The sequence below is a fragment of the Quercus suber genome, unplaced genomic scaffold (assembly GCF_002906115.3).
Source record: "Quercus suber isolate HL8 unplaced genomic scaffold, Cork oak 2.0 scaffold_351, whole genome shotgun sequence".
NCBI classification, from domain to species: domain Eukaryota; kingdom Viridiplantae; phylum Streptophyta; class Magnoliopsida; order Fagales; family Fagaceae; genus Quercus; species Quercus suber.
Window position 1 is genome coordinate 575,020 of NW_027069803.1, and position 13,265 is coordinate 588,284.

General features: G+C 38.7%; 2 protein-coding genes across 2 annotated transcripts; one reads left to right on the forward strand and one right to left on the reverse strand.

Moving 5' to 3' along the window:
• Positions 1-245: 245 nt before the first annotated feature.
• LOC136061773 (uncharacterized) lies at positions 246-5,684 on the reverse strand. Its single transcript, XM_065760037.1, has 11 exons — positions 5,648-5,684; positions 5,536-5,546; positions 3,542-4,629; positions 2,415-3,449; positions 2,230-2,295; positions 2,051-2,164; positions 1,787-1,998; positions 1,455-1,694; positions 1,097-1,337; positions 633-875; positions 246-552 (listed from the first exon to the last, which is right to left on the reverse strand). The coding sequence occupies exons 1-11, from the start codon at positions 5,682-5,684 to the stop codon at positions 246-248; spliced, it is 3,594 nt and encodes a 1,197-aa protein (XP_065616109.1).
• Positions 5,685-5,817: 133 nt separating this feature from the next.
• LOC111996360 (alpha-mannosidase At3g26720) lies at positions 5,818-7,546 on the forward strand. Its single transcript, XM_024028327.2, has 7 exons — positions 5,818-5,949; positions 6,102-6,186; positions 6,277-6,387; positions 6,471-6,566; positions 6,805-6,852; positions 6,999-7,067; positions 7,161-7,546. Exons 1-7 carry the CDS (start codon positions 5,939-5,941, stop codon positions 7,365-7,367), a joined length of 627 nt encoding a protein of 208 aa, XP_023884095.1. The 5' UTR covers positions 5,818-5,938; the 3' UTR covers positions 7,368-7,546.
• The last annotated feature ends 5,719 nt before the right edge of the window (positions 7,547-13,265 follow it).

Here is a 13,265-nt window from a genome sequence, read left to right on the forward strand (position 1 = left end):
ATGAATTCGCCTAAATTTTGGCGACATTCATGGCAACATGAATCTGGATCAGAACGTCGTTTCCCTTCAACCTGCCAAATTTCATGCAATTCCGACACTGTTACCCCGATGCCCCCTACTGGCACCCCCCTTTGATTTTGCGTTTAGGCGACGTTCATGGCATTTGTCATGAATCTGGATCAGAACGTCGTTTCCCTTCAATCTGCCAAATTTCATGCAATTTCGACACTGTTACCCGATGCCCCCTACTGGCACCCCACTTTGATCTTGCGTTGTGACTTCCTGCGCCCCTGCTGTTCAAGAAAGGCATGTGCTGTCTGTTCTACATCAGTCCCCCCCACTTGAAAAGAACTCGACCCCGAGTTCCCACTATCTGGTTCATCAGGAGGATGATAATCATACAAGTCTGCAACATTGAAGGTAGAAGAAATGCTCATGTCTGGAGGAAGAGCAACCACATAAGCATTGTTGTTGATCTTCTTAGTAATCTGAAATGGTCCATACTTCTTGTTCTTCAATTTGTTGTAGGTACCAACAGGAAATCTCTCCTTTCTGAGATAGACCAGCACTAAAAAGTTTGCCTCTCCTCTTGCATGGCTTGAATACGATTAGCCATATTTTTGCTGCTTGACTTGACTCCTGGAAGCTCAGGTAAAGGTACCAAGTCCAAAGCGTGTTTTGGGGGCACGCAGTAGACGATGGCAAATGGAGACTTACCAGTGCTTCTACTGACTGAGCTATTATATGCAAACTCTGCTTGGGACAATGCAAGATCCCACTGCTTGGGCTTCTCGCCTGAGATACACCGGATCAGATTCCCCAAAGTGCGATTAACCACTTCTGTCTGGCCATCAGTCTGTGGATGACTGGTGCTGCTGTAATTCAAGGAAGTGTCAAAACGCTTCCACAAAGTCCGCCAGAAGTGACTAATGAACTTGGTATCCCGGTCAGAGGTGATGGACTTTGGCACTCCATGCAAACGCACAACTTCTTTAAAGAACAGATTGGCCACTCGAGTAGCATCTGAAGTTTTCTTGCATGCTATGAAATGGGACATCTTCGAGTACCTGTCAACCACAACAAAACGAATCCATACCTCGCTGGGTTCGAGGAAGACCCAGTATAAAGTCCATAGACAGATCCTCCATGGGCTTGTGGAACTGGCAAAGGCATGTATAAACCAGTATTCTGAGATTGACCCTTAGCAGTTTGGCAGATTGGACACTTCCTCACATGATTTCCAACATCCCTCTTGAGTTGTGGCCAATAATACCTCTCTTCCACCAGTGCTATAGTCTTATCTCTCCCATATGTCCACCCAAACCTCCACCGTGCAGCTCCCAATAATCTGCTCCCTCAATGAACTTTTAGGGATGCATAATTGGTTACCCGAAAGAGGAAACCATCCTGGATGTACATACTATTGACAGCAGTATAAGTTTGTTGACACTTACCCCAAATATCACCGAAATCCTCATCATTCTCATACAGCTCCTTGAGGCAATCAAACCCTACAACTTCAGTACGTAGGGTGGTCAACAAAGATGCTCGCCTGCTGAGTGCGTCAGCCACCTTATTAGTGACACCAGACTTGTGCTTCAATGTGAAATGGAAGCGCTGAATATAAGCTACCCACCGAGCATGCATCCTGTTAATGCTAACTTGACTGTTAATGTGCTTCAATGCCTGATGATCTGTAAATAATACAAACTCCCTCTGAATCAGGTAGTGCTCCCAATGCTTAAGAGTCCGTACTACAGCAAAGAACTCTAGCTCATAGGCTGACCATTTACTTCGAGCTTCAAAACTTTCTCACTGAAGAATGCTACTGGTCTGTTGTCTTGTGAAAGAACAGCGCCTATCCCGACCACAGATGCATCACACTCCACCTGAAACACCTTATCAAAGTTGGGCAATGCCAAAACCGGGGCGTGCTCAACTTTTCCTTGATCAAGCAAAGCTTTGTTCTGCCTCTTTTCCCCACGAGAACCTCCCCTTCTTCAGACACTCAGTGATAGGGGCGACTATGCTACTGAAATCTCGAACAAACCTCCGATAGAAGGTTGCTAGCCCATGGAAACTTCGCACATCACTCACTGTCTTTGGGGTTGGCCATTCTCTGACTGCACGGACCTTGTCCTCATCAACATGAATCCCATCCGCACTGACCACATACCCTAAGAACAGCAACTTATAGTCAAGAAGCTGCACTTCTTCAAGTTGATATACAACTCATTGGCCTGCAACACCGCTAATACTTCTCGCACATGATTATAGTGGGCTGCTTCTGTCTTACTGTAAATCAGGATATCGTCAAAATAAACTACCACAAACTTTCCAATAAATGGTTTCAATACCTGATTCATAAGTCTCATGAAAGTGCTGGGAGCATTGGACAATCCGAAAGGCATTACCATCCACTCATACAACCCTCCTTTGTCTTAAAAGCTGTCTTCCACTCATCTCCAGGTCGGATCCGAATCTGGTGATACCCACTCTTGAGATCCAGCTTGGTGTAACACTTGGACCCACTCAGCATATCAAACATGTCATCTAGTCGGGGAATAGGAAATCGATACCTGACTGTGATCTTGTTGATGGCTCGACTATCCACACACATACGCCAGCTCCCATCCTTCTTTGGTGTTAGCAGTGCCGGTACTGCACATGGACTCATACTCTCCCTAATCTGCCCCTTGCTCAAAAGCTCATCCACCTGCACCTGTAGAATCTGACCCTCTTGAGGATTCATCCTGTAATGTGGCAGATTAGGTAGACTAGCTCCAGGAACTAAATCAATGCAATGCTGGATGTCACGCATTGGTGGTAAACGTGCAGGCAGCTCTTCTGGAAAAAGCTCTTCAAACTCCTTGATCAATGGTTGAATTTCCTCAGGTATCTCAGTAACCTTCTTTGGCTCACCATCTGTCACCACTACAGCATATACCTGTTTTAACTCCTTACACTCCCTGTCAAACTCATCTTCATTGTTCACTATAAGGAGTGCTGGCTTCCCCTCCACTTTAGAAGTTTTGGGTATACTGCCTTCCTTAGTAGGACCAAGGACAATTTTTCTGCCATTCTTAAAAAACACATACACATTATCCTTACACCTATGAGTAGCATCTACATCATACTGCCAAGGTCTACCCAGTATTAAATGACATGCATCCATTTCAACAACATCACAAACTACTTCATCTACATAACATTTACCCATAGAAAAAGTAACACGACATTGTTGAGTAACAAGGGTTTCCGTACCTTTCTTGATCCAACCTATCTTGTACGGAGAGGGATGCTTTTCTTGTTTCAGTCCTAGCTTGGTAACCAAACTCTTCGACGCAATGTTCTCTACACTGCCATTGTCAATGATCAAATCACAGACCCTCTTGCTGATGGTGCATCGTGCTCGGAAGATCTCATTCCGTTGATCACCGTATTCCACCCTTGGTGTGAGCAACAACCTCTGAATCACCAAAGACCGCCCTAGTGCCCGCACGTCCTCGTCCTCTGGACCTCATTGGGATCATAGGCATACGGATCTGCATCATTATACACCTCTTCACCCTCCTGTTCACCTTCTATCTCGCCCTCTTCTGCCACCACCAGATTCACTGCGGCTCGCTTAGGGCAAGAACTAGATCGATGTCCTGGTTCTCCGCATCTGTAGCACTTATTCCCAGTTGGCCTAGCATAAGGGTTGGCATTCGCTATCAGCTGGGCTGCGGAACCTGCTACTGCCACTGTGGATTGGTTGACACCACTGTTCTCCCTAACCACGGGTTGTGATCGTGGTGTAAACATGGGCTGTTTACCTTTGTTGGCAGTGGAACTAGAGGACTCTGAATTGCGATTGGAAAACTTCGAACCTGCCCTGAGATGCTGATATTCTATTTTCTTGGATAAGATTACAGCCTCATTCAAAGTGTATAGGGTTTGTAAGGATACCTGATCTCGGATGGAAACTCGTAACCCGTGTACAAATCTGGATATCCGTTGATCTTCAGTTTCCTCCAAATCATTGCGATTCGCCAACCTGTCAAACTCCTCCATGTACTCATTAACTGTCCGCGTACCCTGCCTACAATCCTGGTACTGTCTGAACAACTCCTGCTGGTAATCTGGTGGTAAGAACCGATCTGCCATTAATCTTTTCATTCTCCTCCATGATCTTATTGGAAGCTTTCGTTCACGGGTACGATTTAATTGAACATGATCCCACCAGGCAGATGCTCCTCCCTTCAATTTGTAGGCCACCAAACACACCTGTTTGTCATCTGCTGTACCCATATAATCGAAAAACTTTTCCACTTCACTGACCCAATCCAGATACTCTTCAATGGAGACATTACCATTAAAGGATGGTAATTCTACTTTCATTCGATAGTCCCTCTGCTCCTGATAATCTCGGCCATTATCCCTTGCGAGACCACGATGATTTCCAAGGACTCTCTCTGCATACTCCTCGTCTTCACTATTTTCTTCGTAGTAGTCCTGCTGCCTGTTCCGGTTTGGACCACGATAGGGAGGACCACGCGCTCGGTTATCACGTTGCTCTCCGTTATCGCGATTAGGGTTTCGGTTAAGCAAGGTGGCAAGTGCTTCTTGAATCTGGTCCAGAGTTTGCTGGGTGGAATCACGAAATTGTTGATGTTCATCACGAAATTGTTGATTTTCATCACGAAAATCAAGGAACTTAGCCCTAGTGAGGACTGGGTTGTTGACGTCGTCACCGCCGTCATTGTTGTGGTGGTTACCGTCTCGCCGGTTAGCCATCAGACCAGGGTAAGTCAAGGCTCTGATACCAACTGATGTCGCGGAAGCCTGAAGAGAAACACACACGATGCTCTCTTAATGGAATAGAAACTAAACTGTTAGTTTCTGGTAGTAAACCTCGAATCCACGAGGGGTTTCCCTAAATCCACAAGGAGATAAAACTGGAATCCACCAGTAGAAAATTTGACAAAAGTCTGTGTTTATTGATAATAGTCTATTTTGCCTCTGACGGCTACAAAACATATAAATACTAAGAAAAAACGTTTAAAACCCTAATTCGCGCTAATTAAGCGATTAGGGGACAAAATTACCGCATTTTACCAAAAATGGCAAAATTGAGTTAACTGCAGAATCATAAACTACTGACCTTAAGGGTCGTCCCAAAACAGACGGGATCTTATTCTGACTTTTAAACTAAAAGTTATTAAGGAAAAACAAATATTACTATAAATAGCAAAAAACACTGTTATCGGGGCCTTAATGAAGGAATTCGCCTAAATTTTGGCGACGTTCATGGCATGAATCTGGATCAGAACGTCGTTTCCCTTCAACCTGCCAAATTTCATGCAATTCCGACACTGTTACCCCGATGCCCCCTACTGGCACCCTCCTTTGATCTTGCGTTGTGACTTCCTGCGCCCCTGCTGTTCAAGGAAGGCATGTGCTATCTGTTCTACATCAATGTTCTTAAGAGGGGCGGAAGTGCCATTTGTTCTTTATGATTATTATTATTATTCGATAAGTAAAATATGATACCAGTGATTTTCCTGCATTGCATAGACAGGCACTAATTGCAAAAGATAGTGCTGTGTGGAACCTTGTGTTAGTCCAATGCTTTGTTAGGCCCAAGTAAAAGAGCCACTCAAACCAGAGTTAATCATATAGCTTTCTTGTTGCATTTGCATTTTGCGTAACACTTATTCTTACATTGTACAGCTAACCCAATTTTGCGACTGCAATCTATAATCATCTAACCATCATTCTGAAATTCAAAATACATAAAAGTTTCAGCCAATTTTGGCATCAAATCACATGGTCCACCTTATTTTCTTTTCAGATTAATCTTGGAATTTACCTTAAAGACAACAGCAATGAGCTCTCAGTCTTAGTGGATCGATCTGTGGGGGGATCCAGCATCAGGGATGGGCAACTAGAACTGATGCTTCACAGGTCTCTTCTTCCCTTTTCCTTCACTTTTGCTTCTTCTACATTATCATTAATTGTTGGTTTGTCTATTTGTGATGCTTACCATGATAATTATTGCCTTACTTATATTAGCAGAATTCCAGAATAACTAATATCAGATTTTTCCTTATGTCTAGGAGGTTGATTAGAGATGATGCAAGAGGTGTTGGAGAGGCACTAAATGAGACAGTTTGCATTTCTAAGAAATGTAGAGGACTAACTGTAAGAGCAGACTAACTGACCCTAAGATCTTTTAAGTTTCAGAAATATAATGTGTTCACAAGTGGTTTGCTTAATAACATACTTTTTCAGATCGTAGGAAAGTATTATCTTAGAATTGATCCTTTAGGAGAGGGCGCAAGATGGCGTCGATCGTTTGGTCAGGAGATATACTCTCCACTTCTTGTAGCCTTCACTGAGCAGGTGAGAGAAAAAAAAATTGAACTTGAAGCATAGTTCGCCATCTGGTAGATCTGTAACTCCCAAAAAATGATATATTTTTGCAGGATGGACATGATTGGACAAAGTTACATGTGCCAACCTTTCATGGGATGGACCCCTCCTACAATTTGCCTGAAAATGTTGCAATAATAACCCTCCAGGTTTATATCTTTCATCCGTGTTAATTAACTACTACTTATTTGATCCTTTTGTCCTGAGTTGTTGGAGAAGATATAAGAATGTGAAGAACACCAGCTGTTGAGAAAATGTATCTCCTACCTTAGTGGAGTCAAACTCAACACTCTAATTGAAATTGTTATCACAAATAGTTTGATCTTTTACTTGTTATGGTTATTCTCTTTCCAAGTTAATCTTTTTTGCTTTTGTTGAACTCTGCAGGAATTGGAAGATGGAAAAGCTCTTCTTCGTTTGGCACACCTATACGAGGTTTCTGGTTTCTTTCTTTTTCTTGCTTATTAAGTTTAGTATCATCCACTTGGAGTTTTCCTACTTTAAAATGTTAATCAAGGCCTTGTCTCTTCGGTAAGCTTACTTAGAAATTCTGATTTTATTTTATTTGTTACAAATGCAAGGTTGGAGAAGACAAGCATCTTTCAGTTATGGCAAGTGTAGAACTGAAAAAAGTTTTCCCAAATAAGAAGGTAAAAGCAACAGTTGCTTGCATGACATTGTTATTGTTGAGTGTTCAATTATATTTTATTAAAGGGTCCTTTTCTTGCATGATTTTTTTTCAGATAAAAAAGATAACAGAAACGAGTTTATCTGCTAACCAAGAAAGAGCAGAAATGGAAAGGAAGAGACTAGTCTGGAAAGTAGAAGGGTCTTCTGAAGAAGAAGAACCCAAGGTGGTGAGGGGAGGACCTGTTGATCCAGCAAAGTTTGTGGTGAACCTTGCTCCTATGGAAATCCGCACCTTTGTAATTGACTTCAGTTACAAATGAAAGGTGGCGCAGTGAGAGTGAGAAGGTGAGATCGTGAGAGAGCGAAAGCTGACAGTGGCAAAATAAGAGTTTTGGACCGGACTGAACTGGACCGGACCGGAACCAGTTTTTTTTTTTTTTTTAATTCTGAAGTCTAAACCCTAAAAATAATTATGGAATGCAATTTTTTTTTTCAGACTTATTGAGTGCACTTACTCTCATTTCTTTCATAATTTTTTATTTTTTATTTTTGTGTTTGGTTGCCCAAAAATTATAAAAAAACTAGTCGCTGACTCATGTGATGCGTGAGAATATATAATTATTTTGAGATGTGGTATAATATATAATTTATTTTCTAACTTTTATGGTAGATTATTTTTTCTTCCTAAAAATTAAACAATTTATTTTATTTTTACAAATATACAATTTTAGAATTTTTTGTATTTTTAATTGATATATTTTTTTTTGAAGTGGTCAATATTTTTCTAATTAACTATTGTTATTATGCATTATATTTTTCTAATTTCTTTTGGTAGAGCTAAAATTTTTTATATTTAAATTTATTATGCAAAATTTTCATTTTCTTAAAGAGATTATTATGATAATCAAAATTTATTATATAATTACAATTAAAATTACTCAAATAATTAATATGCACATTCAAATACATAGTCATGTTGATTGTGTTTTGATATGAATTCAAATTCACACTTTCAAACTAACGAAGGATTAACTCAAAAAAAGATCAAACCAAAGCTATAAGAGGAAGAGAGAGAGGAATTGTGTTGGGAAACTCAAAAAAGATAACACCAAAACTTGTGATGGGAAACTCAAAAAAGACAACACCAAAACTAATCAACCCAAAGTATATATATTAAAAGGCAAAAATGCAAAATTGGCCCTTTAACTTTCACTGTTTTTCATTTCAGTCCTCTAACTTTCAGTTTTGTTAATTCAGTCCTATAACTTTCAATTTTTGTCAATTCAAGGCTCAATTATAAGTCAGTTAGTTTTGCCGTTAAATATGCTTGAAACGACGCCGTTTTTATTTTTTTATTTTATTTTTTTTAAATTCGGAATTAAAAGAAAATAAGAAAAATTTGAAAAAAAAAAAAAACAGTATTCGTTCCCCTTCCCTTGAATCAAAACAAAGAAATCACCCCACACCCAAACCCCTAACTTAGAGTAATTGGGGAAATGATTTGAGAGAGGGGCTGAGTCCATTTGAGAGAGAAATTGAGTTGGACTGAGAGAGAGACCGAGCATGAGAAACTGAGTTGGACTGAGAGAGAGAGACCGAGTAGGAAATTGAATTGGTTTGATTCGATTTGATTATTTGAGATTGATTTGCAGAGATATTAAGAATCGATTTGACTGAATCAGTGATTGAGTTCTGATGAAGACTGATTTGCAAAGATTGAAGCTGAGATATTTAGACCGAGAATCCCTATATTGATTGAATCAGTGATGGAGTTCTGAATCGGTGATGGGTGTACTTCGTAGCTCCAGCTCTGGCCAAGTTTTGGGTAAATGATGAAAACCCCCCCTCTCTTTCTCAAATCTGACTCAATCTCTCTTCCTTTTCCCCAAATTCTCTACATCAGGGATTTAGGTCTCTCAAAGTTTCTCTGTTTTGATTTACAGTAGAGATTTGTTTTGTTTTGATTTCAGGGGTAGGGGATCCCTTATATATATTTTTTATTTTTTAGATTTTTCTTATTTTCTTTTAATTCCAAATTTATTAAAAAAAAAAAAGAAGCAAAATGGTGTTGTTTCAAGCATATCTAACGGTAGCACTAACTGACTTGTAACAGAACCTTGAATTGACAAAAATTAAAAGATAGAGAACTGAATTGACAAAACTAAAAGTTAGAGGACTGAAATGAAAAATAGTGAAAGTTAGAGGGTTAGTTTTGCATTTTTGCCATATTAAAAATATAAAAATTCATTAACCTAAAGTAGAGTTGCAAAAAAGAATTAAAAATCTAGAGAAAGAGATAGAAGAATCACATTCAAGATAAAATGTATAGTTGTAAACACTGAGAATTTTCTTAATCATGTTATTTAATAAAATAACATTATATTATTATCTACTATATTTATAATAGAATAGGATCACATCTAACGATCAAAGAAAAAAACAAAAACAGGTTTATTGATTTTTAGTTTATACTCACCCAAAAAAAATCATATTCCACCACTGTATTCATATCTTTATATTAATATAGTATTCAAGGCCAAGTTGAAGGGTTCAACTTTGCTCTCGCTTAAAGAACCATACACTGTTTTAAAAATCGAACTGGTCGGTTAACCAGTTGAACTAGGAACTGAGCATGGAACTGGTTTGGTAAAAACTGAAAAAACCAGCAAAAATTGGTAAAAACTGATCAAGAATCAAGGAAAACCAGGAATCGGTCCATTTTTTGGTTCTTTGACCGGTTCAGTTTTAAAACCATGGAACCATATGTCATTTTCATCAACTTTAAGAGATAGAGATAATAAAGATAACAATCTATATATCTCTAAAAGCTAAAACGTAGCATTTAGTTGTGAGGCGTTGCAGTCTCTCGAGGTCTATAAGGGAGAGTACAGTTATAAGGGTGCTGACTGAGTTACCTCCGATGATAGTGAGAGTTGTGCTGTCGAAGGTGGGGGTGGTGGTGGAGGAAAGAGGAGGGGTAGCAAATGTGATGATAGGTCTAATTGTAGTAGTTGTAGTGAGCTTTGGAGGGGCTTTTGGAGAGAATGTTGGTGGGTTTGGATGGTGGGTGTGGAAGCCAAGTGCGGAGGAGAGTGAAGCTGAAATGGCCCTTGTTTTTGGGAGGTCTCGAAGTCAGAGATGGAGACACAGTAAGAGTCTGAAATTTTAGTAGTTGATAACATTGACTAGGTTTGGATAGCACTTCTTCTTACTGAAAGTAGAGTTGCGTTTTCTGTTTTTTTTTTTTTTTTTTTTGGCCGGTTTTCTTGACTTTTGAGAGAAAAAATTACAGTGCATAAACATTCTTCTTACTGAAAGTAGAGTTGCGTTTTCTGTTTTTTTTTTTTTTTTTTTTGGCCGGTTTTCTTGACTTTTGAGAGAAAAAATTACAGTGCATAAACAGTGCGTGCACTGTTCACGCATTGTTCATGTACTGTTTATACATTAAAAAATATTAAAAATGGGTCCCACGATACTATTCATCCATTTAAAAATTATTTTGCTACAGTGTTTTCAGCAACAATCAATTTTCAGCAACTTTCAGCAACAATAAGTTGTATCCAAACGGACCCATTATCCTAGATAAGATTGAACTACAGCCTACAAGGCTACTTCCAAAGATTCTCATGGGTCCCATTCCTTTTCTCTCATATTTTTGTCTATTGCCGTTCTTTTTGTTATAATTAAAAAAAAAAAAAAAAGTTTCAACTTACTGTATCCTCTTCTGATGATAATTCTTTATCATTAAACCAAGACACCAATTATTTTTGGTTTAGGTGAGAATTGAGCACCAAATTTCTTATTCAACTATCAAAGATTTTACCAATTGAGTTAACTGAAACCTCTTTTGCCATGTTCTAATTGTTCAAAGAGCCATGCTATTTACACAAAAAAAAAAAAAAAATTGATAATATTTTTCATAACAGTTAAATTGGTAAATTTTTACTTGTTTCATTTTTGTCTCTAAAATTTCTCATTTTGAAAACATGGCTTCAATGGATTTAAAGGACGCGTCATCAGGGTAATAAATGAAAAATAGTCTAGCCGAAATATGGGACACAACTCCTCTATATAAAAAAATGTTTGGTTATTTAAATTCAATCTTCTTACAGTCTAATGAGTATGAAAGTGAAATCAACTCTGAGGAAATTAGTAGACAACTATATGGATGCATAGATATGAGTTAGGTACAGTTTAATCTCAAATAAGAAAGTGAAATCAATTATGAGGAAATTGGTAGACAACTATATGGATCATGGATGCATATATAGGACTTAGGAACAGTTTCTCACTGCAATATTAATTATGTAACAAAAACAGTGTTGTAATTTTTAAATAGAATTAAATTTAATGGCAATCTTATAATTGAATTTAATTATTGTCGAGGATGATCTGTGGAAGGATTAAAAGATAAAAATAAGTTAGCCCAAAGGCCCCTAAGGTTCTTTAAAATGTGATGAGATGAGGAGAGTCAAGCCCAAAATTCTATTACTTGGTGAGTAGAGGCTAATGGTGTAATTCAAGGACAAATCCAAAGGAGCTAGACAACAAAAGATATGAGAATATGCATAGTACATTAAACCTGAATCGTTTTACAGAGTAGAAATGAAATCTATCATGCTGCCACGTTCACCCTAAGACCTCAGTATGCTGCTACTCTTAAGTTGCTAAGAGAACTTTTCTGAAGTAAGGTTCTTCAAGGAGCAATGAATGGTTTTGTTAGATACGATGAAGGCCTTTATAGCAGGTTTAGGGTGTTCCTAAGGATTGGTTTTTGAATAAGAAGTTAAACTTTTGACCTCCATGTTGTTAAACAAGTGGTAAGCTTTAAATTTGTTTTAGCTCTAGTAAATAAATGAGATGTTTTAGTCATGGCTAAGGACATGCATTTTTTTTTTTTAACCACCAAGTTGGTGTGGTCTAGTGGTGCTAGGTGATGCACAAAGATGCGCCAAGGGTGAGGTCCCATGTTCGAGTTCGAATATGGACTTGCATGGGGTTGCCTACCTTGGTAGCCTAGGATCACTAGTGTCCCTCGTGGGGTTGGAAAGCTATAGCTCCCCGCGTCCCCTTGCACCCCAACAGGGCTGGAACCTAGCAAGTAAGGTGCTACTATGGTCATGCCTACGTAGGATTGCCACGTTGGTCGCCCCCCTACTCATTTTTTTGATTCATCAAAAAAAAAAAAAAAGGACATACATTTTTTTAGCTTATTTGGCCCATATGGAAGCTGCTTAATGTGGAGGGATTCGTTAGAAATTAGTCAATGAAACATAATGTTTTTTTTGGGCTAAAAAGGGTTAACTGCGACTTCAACAACATAGACAGTAACTACATGACTCCATTTGGTTGAAAGTGGCTTGCATGCTTGTTTCATGGATCCTCAGATTTTGCAAGTGGTCCTTGCCCACTTAGCACCATCGGCCACTTGCAAAATTCATATTCGGGGTCCATGAAAAAGCCCAAACAGAGCCAATTGTACCTTTCAAACCATACTCTTTTAAATTCCCATTAAGGTTGTATGGGCTTGGGCATGCATAAAAGAATAAAATTTATTGCAAAATGTGTATAATGTGCCCAAAAATAATTGAGCCATTCTTTGAGTCTGAGCATCCATTATTTTTTGAGAAAAAATGATATCTTATTAAACTTTTCCGTGTATTGCACTTTTTGCGGACTAGTTGGCTAATAATTATAGGAGCTGTAAGCTATGATCTAGAAGAAGAGCAAACTTTTCTTGGACTACACTGTCAACTAATTGTATATAACTTTTCTTGGACTACAATGACAATGCCCCTCATCATCATGAGACTCAAAACTGTACGAGTCTGCCTGCAATTGCATTTTGCAAGTTTGTAGCCACAAAATGATTATCACCGTTATCAACTCTCAAAATGACTGTTACATCGAGCAGTGAAATGTGCCAAAAAAAAAAAGGGCTTCCAACTAAGCTTAGTCACTGAGAAACTTCAAAAGTCGACGCCACGCCTCCACTCAAAGACTTAAAGAGACAAAATAAGACAAACTTGTTCTTATTGTCACATATAACTTTCTTCAAAACCCAGCGGCCAGTTCTCTTTAACTTCACCGACAGAGACTCGTAGTTAGGTACCAAAATTATTATTCTATTCATAAACAAACAACAAGTAATCGACAAAGCAATATTTGTACCATACAATTCTCGAAAAATAATAAAACAAAATGTAAAATTTTTCGTA